Raw genomic sequence first — 20401 nt, forward strand, 5'->3', positions numbered from 1 at the left:
ACTAGGAAAATGTTGTTTGAGAAAATATGATTTGAATGACAAAAAAGGAAACATTATTATGAACTAGATGATGGTGGATGCCTTACTGAAGCTAGAGGGGAGTTATACTTAAAATTTTTCACACCCTGATGCTCTTAGTGTGAGAATATTGCAATTTATTAAAGCAGATACCAGTGTACTTCCACTCTCTTTTACCATATGAAGACATTTGCATTTTGGGGGCATATGCTATAACTGTTCCCATTAATTGCTGAGTGTACAAGGGCCGTGTGTGTCTGTGTTTTGTTTGTCCAAACCTGTCTACACAGAGGAGTCTAGAAATTAAAGGAACTTGGTGGACTTTGTCATGGTTTCTTCTCAAATTCTGAATTGGGTACAGTAATTACACATGATCAGAAGCAGGGACTGTGCATTTTCCTTATTTTTTCTCTGGAAATGTTTTCTAAAACTGTTCAGATTAATATACCTGTGAATGGAAAGCAGCTGTAGCAGTAGTATGTTGGGGTACTCTCTCCTCAGCCATAGCACAGGGGTATTTTCAGTGACTTTTCTAGTTCCTCTCTTACGATCACAGACACTGTTTTCTCCTTAGTCAGTACTATACTTCTGTGCATCCCATTTTTATAGCTTATTTATGTACATCTTTGCCCTTTGCACACATTTTTACTGCAAAGGGGAGAAAAACAGCCCCCAGGGAAGAGGGTTCAGCGTGCTAAATGGTCGAGTCTCTGGCTTTCAGACAGAATGCTGGTTCAAACTGGGTAAAAAGGCTACTTAGGTCATTTTCTGTCCTTAGATGAAAAAGGAAAGTCTTTTTAAATCAGTACCAGATGTGTGTGTACTAAAGAACCTTAAGGTTCTAATTGGAGTCCTAGTAAAGCTGTAATAGATGTGGCAAATTACAAACAAAATGTTCTTGTTTACATTAGTGTAACTTTAAAACTTCAGCCAAAGAGTTTAATAAATGTGCTATTATTCTAAAAATGGAATTGAATGTCTATTCAACATTCAACAAAATTAATCTCTGGTGTAACTTCAGTGACTTAACTGGAATTCTAGCAGGAATGAATTTGGCATTCTCTGAACAGCTTGGTGTGAATACGTACGTATGTGTGTATGTGTTCTTGTGTGTTTACTTAAATGTTGCACTGGCCTTGCAATGGCAAGAAGGATGGATTCACCTAGGGGACCCAAAACGTAACGATCAGAAGGAGCAGGCGAAGCGACTGTTTGAGTGCTGTAACATATGCCTTCTCTCAGGCTGCATAATTCATACCCAGTAATATTAGCTGCAACAGTTCAGCTCAATAGCAACACCTCATTATTTTACCCCTCAGTATTTATTCCTATGTTTGACGCCTCATGAAATTACTGTTAATGTGTTTATATAAGGGCAGATCTGACACAAGTGGGAAGAATTTAATTTCCCACTCATTCTTTCCTGCTGATGTGTCCTCTTCCCCTGGTAGAAGTGGCAAGTGTAAATAGTTAATTTGCTTCAATTATGAGCCTGTCCTGCTAAATTAGAAGCAGCAGGAATATGAAGAGCCAGAATTATACTTATGAGGCAGCTGACAAATCCTTGGAGCTCACAAAATCAAATCATTTACTCCTCATTGGTGCTCAAAGACCCACTAGATAAAAGCTGCAGTTTATTCTTTAACATCTGATGGAACTTGGATTGTATGTTACCAATACTTATGTAAATTGAAGTCCTCTGCATTAGTGTCGACGTTTGTAATGCTGTTACTGTTTTTGCTATAACCCACAAGCTTTCAAGGGTTTCTGGTTTGGTCACTAAAAATAACCCCGACTGATTTGGGCGTGAAAAATAACAAAGTATGGTTTATAAGTTTCTCTTTCAATCACAGGGAAGTTTTCAATGTAGCGGCACATTATCCAGTGCCGGGATGACTCAGGTAGATCAGGAAGGGGTTTACAAGTAAGGCTGGCCAACACTTGATGTCTCCAAAGCTTCTCTCGTGACGTGAGACTCAACAAGTCAGATCGAAACAGATCCAAGATCAGTGTTTTAAGAGGCCTTGGCTCTGCCTGGCCTCTGGGAACACCTAACCTAACTCTTCCTCCCTCCTGGGGCGTGATGTCATGTTGCTCTCCCATCTTTTGACGTGACAAACGAGCCATGGGTGGAAGAGCCATCACGCTCCCATTGCGTGGCCGTGTGCATGTGGGTTGCCTGGTGTCAGGACATCAGACAGTTCAGAAACTGCAGCGTGGCTGCTGAAATAGCTCCAGAGGATACACAGACCATCAGGTCAAGGTAGTCAATGGCATTTTAAAAACATAAATGTACAGTTTGTTCACTCATATATGCTCATATACTCATGCAGATGTTTATCTACCTCTTGTTCCCCCGTTAAAAAGAACCTTTATTTTTTTTATTATCTCCATGTAAATGAAGCAATCTCCAAGGAATAACTTTAACACACTTGTAAAAGGATGAGAATGTACTTTCAGTTTAGTAGATCAACAACCACGCAAGGTTTAAATTTAGCTTTGTTTTATTTTCGTAAATGAGAATAGGAAGCGAAAGCACATCTGTGTGTGTACACTACCAAAGTGAATTACAAGCAAAATGGATTCAGGAATAGGCACAAGAGACGGCACCCTTACACCTCCCCTCCCAGCTACCTGCACTGGCAAAGTCGCTCTTACCAGTGTCGCACCTTCAGCCTGTTTAGGAGATCCACTGTTCTCTTGACAAATTTCTGTACTGAAATCTCTTCTGCTCTTTGAAGCTCTAGATGAATGTGTAGAGTTTAAAACAACTGCTCCTTGCCCCGGTGCCTGCTCCTTCTCCTTTCCTCTGCAAGCAGCTGGGCTTAATGAGCCGAACACAAATAGGCCATGAGTAGGCATGCATGCACACAGATACAAACTTATGTCTATGTGTATATATACATAAATGTCAGGGAGTGTAGTGATAGGACAGGGGGTAATGGGTTTAAACTAAAAGAGGGTAGATAGATTAGATGTTAGGAAGGAATTCTTCACTGTGAGGGTGGTGAGGCACTGGAACAGGTTGCCCAGAGAGGTTGTGGAGGCCCCATCCCTGGAAGTGTTCAGGGCCAGGTTGGATGGGGCTTTGGGCAATGTGGTCTAGTGGAGGGTGTCCCTGCCCATGGCAGGGGGGTTGGAACTAGATGATCTTTGAGGTCCCTTCCAACCCAAACCATTCTATGATTCTATGATATTTATATTATCATATTGTTTTATTGCCCTGGTTTCCACAGGGCCAGACCTTGAACCCATTGCCTGCCGCTGACTTCAGAAGGGGTCAGTGTCAGGCCCCCTGTTTGCAATGCATTTTCGCTGCAGGACTTGTGGCAGCTGGCGCCTCCCTCTCCCACCCAGGGCTGGACTGAGCAGGACCACGCTGTGCACTCGGGGTGGGAAACCTCCTCCTCTTCTGCAAAAAAAATTAAAACCATGAAGGTCACCATAGGAGATGCTGCATCTTACTCTGTATAGGGCAATACAGGCAATCGTCTGCTGGCCTCCCACCCAGCCCACCTGGCAGCTTGGTCTTCCTGGAGCTCCCAGGAGCACTGAAGTAGTGGGGAACATTGGACACTCCCCTGTCTAGGGTGAATTTCTAATATCCATTAGCTACATACAACAAAAATACCGCACATGGCCACCGAATTATAAATGTTGTCTTTAACTGTACTTTGTCTTTTGGTACTTGGAAGGAGGTGGGCCAAAAGGACCCTGGATTCCAAGTACTGCTGCAGCAACGTGCATTAATAATAGCCTCAATTTTCTTCTCATTCTTCTTCCCCACCCTTTATCCACACATTCGAACTCAATGGGAACATTTAAATCATTTACATACAAAACTGGACTTAGGTCCAATTATTATGCTTCATTCAGGCTCGCATGCTTATTTGTTTAAAAAAAATTAAAAAAAAAAAAAAAGAACACCAGCAAGGGCAAATAATCACCACATAAATCATATGTTTAATGTTATTTGTTTTGTACCCAACTTTCATCCAACATGCTTCTGATAAAATGTACAGTCCCGCTCCTGTAAGCTGCAAGCATCAAGCCTATAAGGTCAAATTTAGGCCTGACGCAAATGGCTGCAATTTCCAGTGATCTCCGTCAAGTCTCACTGTTTGTGCTGGAGCTGAATTTGGCCTGTGATCTTTCCCCTGCATGCCAGAAAGACTGAATTCTTTCCCCTAAGCCTCTAATATGTCATCAGTGTCTTTTTCATGCTCTACGGTCAAAGAGACTGCTGAGCCATATAGCTAGCCCTGGGCCTCTTTCTGTTACTGTATGTACCTAGATTAAAAATCAAATGGTAACATATTTCAGTATCCATTAAGCAATTCTGAGGATTTTTTTTCCTGACTGCTGTGGGAATATCTCTCTCCATATTTTAGACGAGTGTGTGCAGCTCTAGGTGCCTTTGCTGCAAAATCAGAAGATTAAAACTAGAGATATGTCTCCCACTTGGAAAAAATACAAGTTTTCTCTATGAGCCTAGGTATGTAGGGCCAGGAATGACAATCTGAATGTGGAATTTAATTCTGGATTGCAGCCCACCGTATTTTATCAGATGCCATTCCTGTAACTGTAGCCTGTGAAAATGACACTCCCATGGGTAATAACACTGCGGAGACCAAAGAGACAAAAATCGGTCATGTTGGTTTTGATTTGCTATTTTTGCATATACTATTTTTGGGGGTTTATGGAACACTTCCATCAAAACAAATGTGGGCACCTTTACATCATTGTAAAAAGACAAATATAACTTGCTTGCAAGTGTCAGCTCTAAGGAGACATCCATAAGATAAACTGAAAACTTTCCCTTCTTTGTCATCTTCGTACCAGCTATTTAGGCAAAGCCAGGGAAGTAGCATGGTTCTTTGTAATGTGCTTTGTCAGCTAGGAGACGTGAAGCTTTTTCAGACTACCATGAGGCACAAATTCTGAAAGTCTCTTTTTCTCCTAAGAGCATCAGTCAGTTTAACTCACTGTCTCTGAGTCTCTAGTATGAAAGGGGACTGCAGTCAGTGGTGCCTTCTTCCATTAGCACCTGGTATTCAAAACTGAGGACATGTTTGCAGACGTTTCAGTGCCTGTTTTGGTTCTTGTGATGATGACTGGGGGAAGGGAGATCTGTTCCCCTAAGGGAAACAAGGGTGCAAGCCACATGGGACAGGGTAGGAGTAGTGCTGCGTAGTGTGTTGTGTTGATAATCTTCCACAAGCAAGTTGAGAGGAAGTTCATTGGAAAAAATGACTAACCAGAATGAAAACTTAGCTTAAGGCATTACAGGTATATTTCAGTTATATGTATCAGTGATGAGTTTCATATTATCCAACATGTAGAAGAGCACAGGAGACACAAAGCCTGCCTCAAGGAATTTATGATCCAGGAAGATGAGAACTAAGCAGCAGTTAAAATATATAAAGCAAAACGTGACCAGAAGTTGGCATCATAAAACAGAAGTGCAGATATTCTATTGTGGTTTTAATTTGGTAAATCTAGTATTTGTGAATGCTTGTGGCTAACCATATAACCCACAACCCCTCTATCTCCAAATGAAACTTTGGGGCAGTCAGTTCAAGGATATGTATCGCTATTAATAATAAAAAGAGCTCGGCCCTCGATGTAGGCTGCCACATGGATGGTCAGCCCAGGGAACCCGAGCCAAAGGATGCCGTTGCAATGGCCTGGGGGCTGGTACCGGGCTGTTAGGTTAACAGTGGCGGGGACAAGGGCATTCCTTTTCCCCGGTGGCCTAATTCAAATGCTATCTTATATACTTATAGGCACAAGGTAGAGTTTTGGAACTTACTCCTTTTGGAAAGTATCTTGTATATGGCTGTATGCTTTGCTAAACAGTGTAAGGGAACTTGAAGCTACCTCGCTGGGTGCACTTTGGAAATGTAATTAAATAGTAAACTAAGAACCTGTGTATTGTGCTGTGTAAATTTGCATTCATGAAGCACAGTAGGAAAATAATGCCAGCAGCTTCCATTTGTAGACAAATGAATGTAATCTTGGTGTTTTGGGGTTTCTATAACAAGCTGAAGAGAATAAGAATAAATTAAGCTGACCCACCCTGCATATACAGAAATGATGTTTTTTCTGCCAACTTTCAATTGCCACAACTGGGACAATGTAGAAAATAAAATATTGTGTAAGGAAACAAATCTACTGCTGAATCAGAATAGGTCTTTACTGCCTGAATGACAATCAGTTGACATTCAATTATCATGTTAATTGAATTAAAGCAAGCTAGAAATTACTTAATTCCATAAGTATATGCTCCTGTCAAGTTACTTATTTAATAATTGTTGCTTGCTTGACGGAGGAGGGGAAAATGACCTCATAAGAGATTTCTGAGATGTTAAAAACAAAATTAAATATTGCCACTACACACTATAGATAAGCAACAGAACAGAAGCCTGCTTCTTGTTACAGGAAAAATGTTAAATGTATTATTGGAAATGATGTGTTTCATAATTTGGCACTGTCTTAAGCATGAAACTCAAAAGAGCTTCAGCCATTTTCTAGAGCACACTTGAATGACAACACAAGCCTTTTTCCTCCCCAAAAGCGCTGCAAGGATGCAACTCTGTTATCCTTACTACAACACAAAACTATTTAAGCCTGAGGGCTAAAAATTCTCACAGATGGGGGGGAAAAAAAAAAAAAAAAAGCGTTTGGGAGGGACAGCTGACTTGCTCATACCCGTTTGAGGTGCTGCTACAAATGCTGATGACGCTCTCCGCTTGCCCTGCCTTCATAAGCCCCCAATACAAGTCCAGTCTAGCACAAAGTCAATGAGCTGGTACCCACTCCCAGGGCCACGTTCATTTGCCTTCAGAGAAACATATTGACAGCCAGACCTTGTTGTTACACACAAAAATTAACAACTCCCCAGACAGTCAGAACTTACTTTAATTTTTAGTAGAAGCCAGGACTAATCAGAATTTTCAAAACTAGCATGAGGATCATCAACCCACTTGTATGCTGACCTAAACAGTGAGCATCTTCAAAAGGACAGCAGCATATAGACAGTGAGAGCTCAAGCTGTTGTCGTCAGAGGACATGCCAATGCCCTTACGAGGCCGAAGCGGGGTGAGCTGACCACCCTGCAAACAAGCCAGCCTGCAGGGATCATTCTGACCAATGCAAAACATCAAAGCAGGCTGGGGTCGTCAAAAACCTCTCCCCATCCAGTAAGGATGTTTTTACCATAATGACCTTCTATTACATGGTTGGTGTTTATATTACCATGGAAGACACGGTGTTCATGTGACTATTATTGGCTCACCACAAGACCCAATAAAAGAGGGCAAGACAATGTGTACACTGAACATAGTAGATGTATAGGTAGGAAATAATTAAATAAAGGCTGCATGATGACGTTCCTGTGAAGTAGTGATGTTTTAGATGGAGATTTACAGAATTGTTGTTAGCTTCATATTATTGAGTTAACCTTGTGCAATATGACTATTTCAGAGAGAAGTCAGGTCCCAGAGGACTCTTTCAATATGCTGTGACTGTAAGAGCACAGCAGGAGTGTATATTTTTTATATTTGTGTAATGTAAAATAAAACCCAGTGTGGAAGCAGTAGATACATGATCTTTTGAAGATCATTATTCTGTGTAAAATTCTTTGTTCAGCTCTGTTTTTTAAACTGGCTATCAAAATAATGCAGAGGTATTGCAATATACAAAGTGGTATAACTTAGTCTTTGTTCTGTAGGTCAAGCTAAATTCATTTTAGCAGCTAGGAACAGATTGTTGACTAATTTTTTATTCATTTTCAAAACAAACAGTACATTTCCCTAATAATCACAAGCGATTACAACTTAAAAAGCAAATTGCTACCATTTTTTTGCAAAACAATAGGAGATCAGCCAACACTATATATTTATCTTAATCTGGAGAAATTACAAGGGTGCACAGATACAGTTGCACAGCTAAAACCAATCTTTTTTCCTCTCTGTCTTTATATTTACAATTTTAGAAGCCTAAGACTTCTCTGTTTCCATTATGATCTTTTGCTTCCCTGGGAAGCAAAATCTTTAATCCTTTTAGGCAGCCTCTGAGTTTTGCCAGCCCGTATCTGAGGATTGTTCTGTCTCTGAAAGCAAAGCCTCAGTGAAACAAAAAATGTTTCATGAGCACATTCTTTAGAAAAATGGTGTTGTACTGGATCCTTCCAGCCTGACACTACCACTGTCGCTTTGTAGTCTGCAACTGCATTGTCCTCTGTGCGCGCACTCTGTGCTGCCAGGTCCTCTCCATTACGGGACTGCTCTGGTTTTACCAGAGCATTGGAAGATCAAAAGAGATCACTTTAAATTTTCATAAAGTTTATCCCTCTGGGATGGAGATGTACGTCTGTGTTTTTCAGCTGCGGAATTTAGGAGAATACCCCAAAATTGCCATAAATAACTTTTTGCCCATCTTTTGCCTTCAAACCAATAGCCCAATTAACTGGGCAGTGTGGAGCGGGAGGGGGAAGGTGGATAGTCTTTACTCACTTCATGGAGGCCTTCCACAGGTGCCCAGGTTGTGCACCTCACTGGAGAAGTGGACAACAGAGACTCAAAGCTGCTGTTCCATTTTGTGTAATACTGTGAATCCCAAATGCCCATGAACACATGAATTAATCTCTGCCTTGGGCACGTGACTTAAAAATTGTTAAATATAACAGCCTTAAAAAAAGTAAATTTTCTTTCCCTTTGTCTCCCTTACTTTTAAACCTTCTATTTGGATGTTTTTTAAGCTTGTCCCCGCAACATGGAAGGCTAGGAGACAACCCTACTTAGTTACATAAAGCCAAGATGCTTGCATGGCTTTTAAGTCTACCCTTTTAGAAAAAAACAAAAACAAAAACAAAAACAAAAACAAAAAAAACTCCAAACCATGAAGTAGTGGGAAACTCATGGTAATGTTCGCAAAGAGAAATGCTGACTTTTTCCCAAATCTGTCACTGACATGGCTAAAAGCAAGTCATTAGCTAGGCTCCACGGGTCAGAAACTGGTTCTCCTCCTGTAAACTTTCAACCCTAAATATCTATGTACACTTTTCTAACATCATGTTACTGTAGTGCTATGAGGTCCTGCCTAACCCTGCAGATAATCTTTGATCTTGAAATTTGGGCAAAATTGAAGTGATACTCCAAGCTCTTTAATCTATTATGAGATTGTGCACATGCTGCATTTAAAATAATTTGGTGAGTTGAGAGAAATGTACAGAAATAGATCCATGTTCCTGAGAAGTTAATTAGACCGATATGGGATCAAGACTGGAATAATGACTAACATTTATTATCCTTAGCAGCTCCATGAAGCTTCTTTGACTGCCCCCAACAGTTTATCTGAGAAAGAGAGAAAGCCGCTTGGCTGATCTGTGTGGTGCCGTCATCTCCTCCTCCATTTAGCTCAAATGTCTTTCTGCACATTCTCCTCTTCCCCAGAGGGTTTTTACTTGTCTCACAAGTGGAAGCCAGTGGAGAGGCCCACGCCTGCCTTCCCCCGTCCCTAAAGGTCCCATTTGCAAGTACACATCGCGCTTCACTTTGAACAATTAAACCTGAGATGCTGTGAGGGATATTGTTTTTTCAATACTGCTGGGTAGTTAAAGGGTGTTTCACAGTTGGAACAATATTTTCTTTAAAATATTGGATGTTTATTATTTCACTTTTTAAGCAATGTGAGGAGGAAAGGCTGTTTACTTAGACTTTATGAAGATGCATGAGACACACCGGTGATATATAAAAACAGAACCAGATTAATTTACTAATGTGACGCTCTTTGTTTTTAGGTATACAAAAAGAAAACTGAAGCTGCCAAGAAGGAATATCTGAAGCAGTTAGCTGCCTACAGAGCAAGCCTTGTATCCAAGGTAACACAAAATGTATATACATACACACATATATATAGCGACATATTGCAAACCATTTATATGGTGCTGAGCACCATAGTATTTAGTGCAAATAGCCGTGTTCGTTACCACCTTAAACTTAGGTTTAAGGTGCAAATGCTCAATAAACACAGCCATCTCTCCATGAAAAGATACCCTTTCCCTTTGGGTTGTAGAGACGGCACTTCTCCAGGCTGGGAGTATCAGCGCAGTTCAATAAAGGAAGGAGATACTGGTAAAAAGACCTCAATATAACAAACATGCCATGCCAGACAGGCACTGTTCTACCTGTAAGGGAAAAAAGTATCATACACAAAATGCCTGGTTTTGGTTTGGGGTTTTTTTAAAGTACTTTTTTTTACCTTGCAATCATAGTACAGAAAAAGTCAAGCTCAGCTCACACAGCAAATTTTGATTAGAAAATGTGAAATTCCATTTTACATCCAGCAAGCAATTTGTGCGAGCACAGCATAGGTCACCATAAGGCTCTTATACTGGAACACACCAGTGTATCCCCAGTACACAGCCAGTAGGAATTTTCTGAATTGAATTATACATTCTTACTGCCCATAATTTTGTTATAGGCTCTTTAAAATTTGTAATAGACTTTAAAATATGCAGAAGAATGTGAAATTACTGCACTGTGTCTATGTGAAAAACCAGCTGAGCAACTTCGGAATCATACCAGTTAGGATCACTTGTTTTGGGTCTGTCAAAACATATTTAAATATATTTTGTTCTCACATGAATACAATTAATTTTAGAGGTAAAGATGGAAGTATGAAGGACTGCATATATGACATGAGTAGAACTTCTCGTTAGTTTTAAATGGTTTTGGAGTGGTTGGTCCTGTGCTATACTTCTTGGTGTATTATATTAATTTGTAGACATTTTCAGGGGAAGACTATATGATTAGCCATATAAGGACCTTTCATGCATCTTTCTACATTATCTTAGTATTTAGTCAGTGAATTTAAAAGTCTGAAATATGGGTGTTACCTCATTCATTTTGCGGGATTGTGTCTTATGCATTTTAATTTTATAGGTACCATCATAAATACAAGTGCATTTAGTTAAAAAGTGATTTACAGGGTACCTTTAATTTCTGTCTCAGGGCTCTCTGGTTCTAGAAACAGTCATTTCCTTCAGAAAGGGTACCACATGCACACAAACAAATTTTGTGGAAATAGCCTGCTTATTGGCAAAAGATAGGGCTAAAAAGCTCAAAATATTCCAATAGGTTTTGAAGAAATGCATGAAGCCAACTTTTCACTTGTGAAAATAACTTGGATGTCATTATTCAGCACATCATGGACTGTTTACATAACACTCTATATAGCTTAATTTTGAAATGGCACATATAAAAACCCCAAGATTTTTATTTTGGGTTGTTTTGGTTTTGCGGGTTTTGTTTGGGTTTTTTTTAAAGATAAAAAAGTATATTATGGCATTTTCTGAGGGTTTCTTTTAGAAAAAAAATAAACTGTTGATCAGTTTAGTGCATGAAGCCACTTGTGCATATATTTAAATTTGTTGTTAGTCAGAAAAGCACTGGAGCATTTTCTTAACTTTTAAGCAATTATTTAAATTCTGCCCATAATATAATGTTTTCCTCTAGTGTGGAAAGTATCAAAATATGAACTTAATGAAGCCAAGCACTAATTGCTTACTCTCATGAACATGCTCAATGAATCCAACAGAGCTGGCATGTAACTGAAGCAAGTCCATTTTGGAATAAGGATGTAAAATACTCAGATGTAATATTATATCAATATATTCTAAATTATCATTATTAAATATTTATATGGCACCAGAAGAGTTGTAGTTCTTTAGACAAGCATGTAAGCATGAAGAAATATATATAATACATTATTAAGATTGTTTGGAGTCCATCTGGTCTTTTATGTTCATTTTTTATATTGTCATCCATAAAAGCTACTTTTAGAGAATATGATTAAATTCCAAGACCTCATTCTCAAAAGCTAAGACATGCCAAAAGAAGCATACCTTTTCCAAAAATGCTTTAATACAATATTAATGATTTGCTCACAAGGTATGTTTTAAACTTTATATCGCACTCTGTGTGAGTCTCATTTCCTACGCTTATAATCAGGTGTTCACCCTGGGAGCTCCCGTGTTGTATTTACTGTATGTTGTTTAACCTTGCTTCTTTACAGGATTTTCTGTGCTGCTCATCCCAGCACTGTTTTAGTGTAAAGAAATTCTCAGTAACACACTGGAGTAGGAAGTTTGTATTGTCCATATTTTCAAACACAACTAAATCATTGTGAAATCAGGTTTTCGGTAATTTTGGGTGTCCTGCTTGGGACATCCTGAACTTAATTTTCCAGAGTATTTGACCAATATTACACCCTTCATGTTCATAGCAGAGCTCCAATGACTTCAGGGTCAGCTGGCTGGCAGCTATGAGATGTTCAGTTGTGTTTCACATCACATCAGGACATCCTCTTGCTATCCAAAAGATAGGACCTACCCAATTATCAAACTTACTTTCTTCTCCCCTCCCAGAGGACTCTGCCCGTGGGAAGAGGCAGGCACAAGCAGGCAAGGGTGCTGCTCACGTCCCCTGTCTCAGCAGGTGCCTCACACCTCCCAAAGCAGCTGCTCTACCAGCTTCCTAACTTTTGAACACTGATTCTACCACTTTTTTCATGAAGTACTACCAGTTTTTAAACAACTAGTGAGCATAGGACTTGTATGTGAGTGTTTGTGTATGTTCTTCTGCATTTATTTTCAAGTCTTCATTATTCTGAAAAGCAAAGAAATGGACATATGCCATGTTATACCTGAGTGGACCAGACTTGGAGTTGAATTCACTGCACTCATCTTGGCTGTTTGAGATGCTGGAATAGTCAGAATAGAAGATTGCACAGAAATGGGGTAAATCTTCTTTTGCCAGGAGATTTCTTAGCCTCTGCCTGACAGCAGAATAATGAAATTCAGGAACGCTGGTTTCCATCCCAAGATCTGGAGTGGGAGTGGAGTATCAGGTGGGGATAGTGGACTTCATGATACCCAACCCTTTGCTCCCTTTGCCCTCTTCTCTCCTCTCCTCTCCTCTCCTGCCCTTGCCCATGCCCATGCCCATGCCCATGCCCATGCTCATGCCCTTGCCCTTGCCCTTGCCCTGCCCTGCCCTGGCCTGCCCTCAGCCAGGAGGGAATTAGAAATCAGAGAAGTCTCCACTGAGTTCGCTATGTGATTCTTTATTGCTGTTCTGGTTGGAGTTTGTCACACACATGCACACGCACAGGTCACTCACACACCTAATATTTATAAACTGTGTTATTTGACAAAATCATAACTGAAAATAGTGGAAGTGTCACCAGCAACTTTGGTAACAGGATTGCCAGCCCATGTCTAGTACACTTTTAAATGCTTCAGTGATATCTTTATAAAATAGGGCTACCATGCAGTAAATACGGTAAACATATGATTGTGTAAATATGTCAGTTATGCATTAATCCCCATTTAATTTATCAGTTTATTTCCTGTATTTTCTCCTTTTTTATGATTGAAATTAATGGGACTGTTGTTGAGTTTGTTCATGTGTGTAGGAATTGATATGTAAAGTAAAAATCACATTACAAAGCATTGTATCTTCTGCTATGCAGATTGCCATATTGCTTAGAGTACTGACTAAGCCTTTGCATTGTAAACAAGTGTCTTTATATTTGCCCTTAGTTGCAACTTTTAGTACTATTCAGGTCCAGAAATGCAGTCTCTGGTATCTGGTAATTTGTACAGCATTACATAAAATGCTGTGAATTGCAATTTTACTTTTTCATAAAACAAGCACTTTTTCTAGCTTAACCAGCCTTTTTTCTGGCTGACATTAGAGTTTTTGCTGCATCATTCAAATATATATATATTTAATACAGATTTATATGGGTAAATGTTAAATACTGTCATATATATGTGCATCTATGTATATTTATATAACAATATATGCATATTATGTATTTAACATGCATAGTATATACATGCATATAAGTGATACATATACGTAGGTTAAATACAGCAGTGCAAGTTTAACTATTTGAATAGTACAAAGAAGATTTCCCTGTTCTGTTCTCTCTGGCTAAATGAATCTTTCATTCTCTCTGTGTAGTGACACAACTTCAAATTTCATGCAGACATATTTTAGCAGCTACGACTGAAGCTAAAACCTCTCAGTGAGGAGAATATTATTCAAATTCAAAATACTCAAACATATTTCAAAACTCTGATGTTGTATCTAAGTCAAAGTGGTGTCCTCGCTTGACATTGCAGCAAATGCATTGGACATTTTTCTGTTTTGTGGGCAGTGCAAATCCTTTGGACATGTAAAATTGTTTCCTGAAGTACAGGGCAGATGTAGCTTTCCTAGCCCACCACCTTGAAATTCTGTTTCATAAAAAACCTAAAGGTCGTATCTAGTAAGACTGGCATTGTCTTAATGCCATTAGCACAATTTGTAACCAGAGAGTTTCCAGGCACCCAAAATATCTGTTAGATGTGTAGCGTTGCCTATATTGTAATATAATTGAACAACCTAAAGAATTATAGTCTTCTGAGACTGCAGTGAATACACGTGAAAAAGTTTGAGCTACGAGTAAAAAGCAAAATGGAGACGATGTTAAAAAAAAAAACCAACCCAAACTCAAACAGTAAACTCGGAGTTAGTATCTCATTTCATATGTGTATGTGGTGAGAGCACTCCTGTAATATACAAAAAGGCAAAAAATATGTCAGCTGTCCCAGATCATGCATCTCTTCACTCCTAAGTAAATGTGGATGTGCAGGTGTGCTCTCTCCACAATTTGTTTTTTGTGGCCCAGTGAATCCCAAATTCTTTTCTGCATGGTGGCCAAGCTTCAGATGTAGGGGAGCACCGTATCCTCGCTCACTCTTCCCTGAAATAAGCAACTGCTGTGGTTTAGGATATTTCTTTTGGAAATAAAACTCTGAATATCTCTTGACAAAGTAGACAACTGAACTGTCATGTCTCCTGGTCAGTGCTTTACTCACTTGGCTGTGGTGTACAAGGAGAGCAGCATCCCTTCTGCTGCTGGCAGAAACACACCTGGTTTCTGCTTTTTGAGACAACAGATCCCTACATTCTATCTAGCCCTAGCCCATGCAGATGTTTTGGAATTTCCTGACATAGTTCAGGCTGTTCTCAGTAAAAGCATCATAGAAAGATGGTTATGTTTGATGCATGATATTATTATTGTTCTGTAGCTATTAAATTGCTACAAGACATTTGGCAATATTTTCCTTAAAACAGTAACAAAAAAACCTAGAATGTTGACGTGCACATACAGCTTTTACTTTTTTCCATTAAATGTTAGAATTCCTATCTAGGAAAACTATAATGTAAGGCTTTTACAGCAGGTACTTCATGCTGCTGTGATACCTCAGTCTTTCGCTTCTGGTTTTATTATGATATAGTCAGAAATTTTCAAGGAATCATAAATAAAATTATGTATGTGCAAGTATATGTGATGTATCAGCATATCTGGTAAGCAAACATGTATATTTATAAAACAATTGTCTAATCTGATAATAACACAAATCCAACCATCTTCTTGTCTAGTAAGGAAACCAACTATCTACTGCAGCTGAAAATGTAGAGCAAACTATATTTCAGTTAACGCCATGAATTTGATTTGAGACTAAATGATGTGAAGCTTTACATTCAGCAGTGCAAAAACCAAGAGGTGTTCTCACAGAATTTCTGCCAAAAATGGCAGAAATGTCTTGAGCTTGAGGGAAGCCAGATTTTGATTTGGAGAGGAACTGTGTTTGGTTTTGAAGTGAGTTAATAAAACTAGATTTCACTATTAGCCTAGTGCTTCCATTTGGGGAATTAAAACACTTGTATCAAATTAAAGTTGCATATCCTTTATCACATGTACCCAGGTTACATTCATAAAACATCCATTTTTACTGACATACCCTGAATGAATCCATGACAATCCCCTGTAGATGATGACAAAATGTATATTTAGATTTGAAGATGTTCTTCTGAGCCACCTTGGCTAATTATAGATGACAACCCATGGCTTACTCCTTTGTTCCGAAACATCAAGAATGTGTCAAAAAGCTTTCTGAACTCTCTAGAGTCCCAGATGTTGTTATTGCAATAGGTGACTGGAATTAACAAAATACGAAACATCATTTGCTAAGAGCCTCTTGTGACCTAGGTAGGAAGGCAGCTGTACTGCAGATAGGCGTATGAATTCTCCACCGGAGTGAACAGAGTTAACTCAAAGGAATCTCTAAAGGAGTTAAAGAGCTAAGCAGCAAAGAGAAAACACTGCTGGAGAGAAGTCATTCTCTCATAAACAGCTTCACAGGGGTATTATTAAAATGGCTGAGCCCATGTAGGCTAGAAGAAGGGATTCTTCTCAAGGACAGGCTTGGGGTTGGAAGTGACCTAAAATGTCAAAAACGTTAAAAACGGACAGGATTATGCAAACACAGAAAAGCTGAGAGAAGGAATAAACAATTCAAGATGTTCCTTCCACCAAAGAGACAGCAAAGACAGCAGATGCAAACTTAAGCTTAGGTAAGCTTTGTAGGAGCTGCATAAATATTCAGCCGATTTCCTTCTACCTGCCTCTTTAATGTCACAGTACTGAAGATAGCTCATTTAAAGCTGAGTCAGTCCTGCCTAAGTTTGATCACAACCTGCACAGCCTGGACCTTCCTGGTACCAGCTGACATAGTCACTGCTGTTACCTGAACGAAACCTTCGTTCTGGCCATAGAGTCCAAAAATTGTTGAATTCCTCAGCATGGCTCAAGGATGGACACCAGTTACCAGATATGCATGTGGCACTGTCATGAAAAGGGCCAATCTGGCAACTATGTAGATTGCTGACACATAGTCATTTAAAACTTGAATCAAGTTAAACTGTTTTGTTGGCTTTGAAATACTCACATAGTACATGCTCCTTGTCTATGTAGAGGGCATGCCAAAACTCTTTTTCTCATTTAAAGAGAAGCACCTGTTTCTCATTTAAAATAAAACAATGTTACACCACTTTGGCTATGGAAAAAAAAAATTCTTCTGAGGTTGGAATAGGTTATGTCTGCATTGGTAGAAAGTTTATGCTGGCATATTAGCTATGAGGCTCACGTCTTTGCCCTTGAGGAGGTTTCTCAGCATGTATTTGAAGGACACATAGGCATCCAATAGTACCAAGAACATTTACTGAATGTTCTGAATGTATTGAATGTATTTACTGAATATTTTACTATAAAGGAAAGCTTAATTGCTGATGTTAATAAAGAAGTATTTTGATAACGTCTGGTCTATAAATGACTGAAATTATATTGCTCCAGCTGAAAGGCTTTCATCATTAACTATTTTTGTGAAACCAACAGATTAAGATTTTTTTTTCTCTAAGTAGAACAACTGTGGTTTCTTTGAGACAACACTGACTTTTTGATTTTATATCGCAAACAGCAATATTAGTTGAGCACTGCTGACTAGAATGAAATTATTGCAGAAGTATTTATTGAATTCACATATATTATGGTGACATAAGCTATAGTAGATAAGAATGCTGAATATATAACATGTATACAGTATGTAAATTGAACATGTTCATGTACATTAGAGTGTAGGTGTATATATATGTATATATATATGGCCCTAGTTGCTGGCAACTTTTCTAACAATAACTGCATTAACATGTTAAAAAAGCAAAATGAAGTAAGTATAGGCAGTAGGTATGCTTCTAAAGAAACACAGGTCAAAAGTAGTGGTCATCAATTGGGAATGGTTCTCTGCCTCTGTTAGCCAGGTCCTACCTGGTTTTCATGAAAAATGAAGTAGACATCCAGATGGTAATACTGAAGTAACAATGTTGGGCTCAGATCCAAATTCCATTTAAGTTAATAGAAGATTTTCGATTAAATTCAGTCGTCTAAGGATCAGGCCCTTAGCGTACTGCCTTGTTAAAACATGTCCATGCTTTATTATCAATCACATGAATGTTGTTTCTGTTCCAACAGAAGTGGGGTTAGAAAAGCCAACAGTAGCCAGAAGGCAGACACAAGTTAGAAAGGGAATCAAAACCCATGTGTAGATTTCAAAACCAGTTTGGTTACCCAGATCTACGCGTGAGGGTTCAAAATGCAACTACTTTTCAACATGTAAGTAAAATGATATCTCAAAGGAAGCCATGCAGATGCCAGAATGGCATCACTAGGCTGTTGCTGTTTTCTCTGACACCACTAAGTTGAGCAGGATGTCTGCTCAAATCCAAAATTAATTTCTCAGCTGTAGGAGTGGGGTAGATGTTTTGGGGTTAAGGAAATCCCAGTGTCACTTTCCTCTAAGGAAGTGACATCCTGCTGTGTGCCTGAATTCAGTCTGTGATAAGAAGGACCATTAGTTCCAGGGCAGTTCTACTTAGAGAAGAATAGTACAACTGGCTGAGCAATGCTTAACTTCTTAACCTAATTTAATTATTTAATTTGGCAAATAAGCACAAGGAGTTTTGGCACATAATAGGGGAGCAGAAGGTACATGGGAAAGTTTGCTTTGCTTTAGAATTGGAAGGAAAGGCATGAGTTGGGTGTAAAGTGGGGGGAAGAACTTGACTCAGCCCTTCTCAAACTTTGTGCAAAATGATCAACTCTCTCTGAAGAACATCACTCATCTGTATCATTACACATTTCCTTGAAAGTGTGATACAAGTAAAATCATTTTGTGGACTGAGGCTCACACACCAAGGCTGTACTTGTCAGTAGTTTTAATTAATATATTAATTATCATAACAGTTACAGTAGCATTTATTTGGTTTCCTTCCTTTCCCTATTTCTCTTCTACTTTCATTCTCTTTCTGTTGGGTTTTCAAAATGTTCTTCCCACTTTTTCTTCATGTGTCAGTAAAAAAATAGACTGTTGTAGGAAAAATAAAGGTGGTTTTGTGTTGTGCCTTAAGGGCAGTCATACTTTTTTGCCTTGGCCTACCTACCTTGTCTTCATCTTCTGGTTTTGGTTTTGTTTTGTTTTTTTTTTAATTTAGGCAACAGTATTAGAAGATGATGTGAGATGGAGAGGCGGGTCCAAAAGAAACCCTACTCCTAGCCTATTAAGAACTTGAAAGATTTAGAGTAAGGCTTTGAGCTGAACTCAGGAACAAGTAGAAGCCATTCAGAGAGCATAAAGGACTGTCAAGAAAAGCTAGTTTGTGGTCCTGGAGTACATTTGCTAATGTATATCTACAGTACTGATTCCCACCATTAACTAAATATAATATTCTGTCACCCTCTAGTGGTGGGTCTACAATAACATGGTTCTGATAGTAATGATAAAAGATTTTCTCATTGCATGTCTAGTAGAAGACCTTATCACACGTAGGAGAAACTAGACTTCAATGTTCAATGGCCTGCGTGTACAGATTTGTAATTTTCATCTCCACTGCCTGTATCTGTAAATTAATTGTATCCTACAACTTCATGCCAAAAAAGAGATGTAAATTCTCTTCGTTGTCTTTGGGCAGATTAATTAACTAAAGAGGAGGTTATTTCTGTATTCTTCCCCTTGGATAAGGCACGAGCAAATTGACTGAATTCCAGCCTGCAAAGTTATGGAACATGACTGTGAACTTGAAGCCCATATTGGCTAATCAAATCCCTTCTTTCTTAATTCCTAGTATTACCCATAATAAAAGTCCTTGTCTAAGATTGTCTGATGTGGTACTGGACAAGTGCAATGCCCATTCAATTCTGTGAAAGCAGTAATTGTGCCTAAAATAATAACGTGACCTATGCATCATATACACCTTTCAGTATATTTGACAGTAAAGCTACATAACAAAGCCAAAATATTTGACATCACCTATTCCATTAGCTTCAGCAATGCTTACAAAATCTGGGTTTCTGACCCAACCTTAGAAAAAGCTGAAAGTGCAGTATGCTGGACAATAGCATTTAATGGGTTCATTTATCAAGATTGCCAGTAACTGATAATATTGATGTGGTTTACACTGATATTGGACAATTTGGCTTCAGATCACATATGATTTAAAGCATCCTAAGTAACAGCAAAATACTTTGTTTGAAACTGAAGTGTTCTGCTTTTCATTGGATCAGGAGGTAGTGAAACAGAGAGAAAGCTGATTGATAGCTTGAGACAGCTGGAACGGTCCCTTTTGATCACTTTGCAGACACTCTTCTCAGAGGTAAAGCAAGTGTTATTCATCTCTAGCCCGAGACCGCACAATTCCTCTTAACATAATTTGGTAATTCAAGTATTAAATGATACTAAGTATCTGATATCTCTGTAATTTTATCAGTATGGGCCATGCATTCACTGCATATGTGTCAACTCAGAATTATTCAATAATTAAATTGGTTCACTGTATCTTTGTTAAAGAGGTGCATGGCAGCATCTTTGTAGTCACAAATGAAATATAAGTATGTATCAGTATGTCACAAATAGTGCCGCAAAGGCTTTTTT

The 20401-nt window shown here is 38.8% G+C and overlaps 1 protein-coding gene across 4 annotated transcripts in view; it reads left to right on the top strand.

Moving 5' to 3' along the window:
• The window catches only part of TOX (thymocyte selection associated high mobility group box), a 221726-nt gene that overhangs the window by 184591 nt on the left and 16734 nt on the right, over positions 1-20401 (top strand). For all 4 annotated transcript variants that reach the window (XM_054818093.1, XM_054818091.1, XM_054818090.1 and 1 more), the window contains one exon: positions 9821-9901. In XM_054818093.1, coding sequence (XP_054674068.1) covers positions 9821-9901 — 81 coding nt within the window. The remainder of the gene's footprint in view (positions 1-9820; positions 9902-20401) is intronic.

Source organism: Grus americana, chromosome 2 (genome assembly GCF_028858705.1).
Source record: "Grus americana isolate bGruAme1 chromosome 2, bGruAme1.mat, whole genome shotgun sequence".
Lineage (NCBI taxonomy): Eukaryota > Metazoa > Chordata > Aves > Gruiformes > Gruidae > Grus > Grus americana.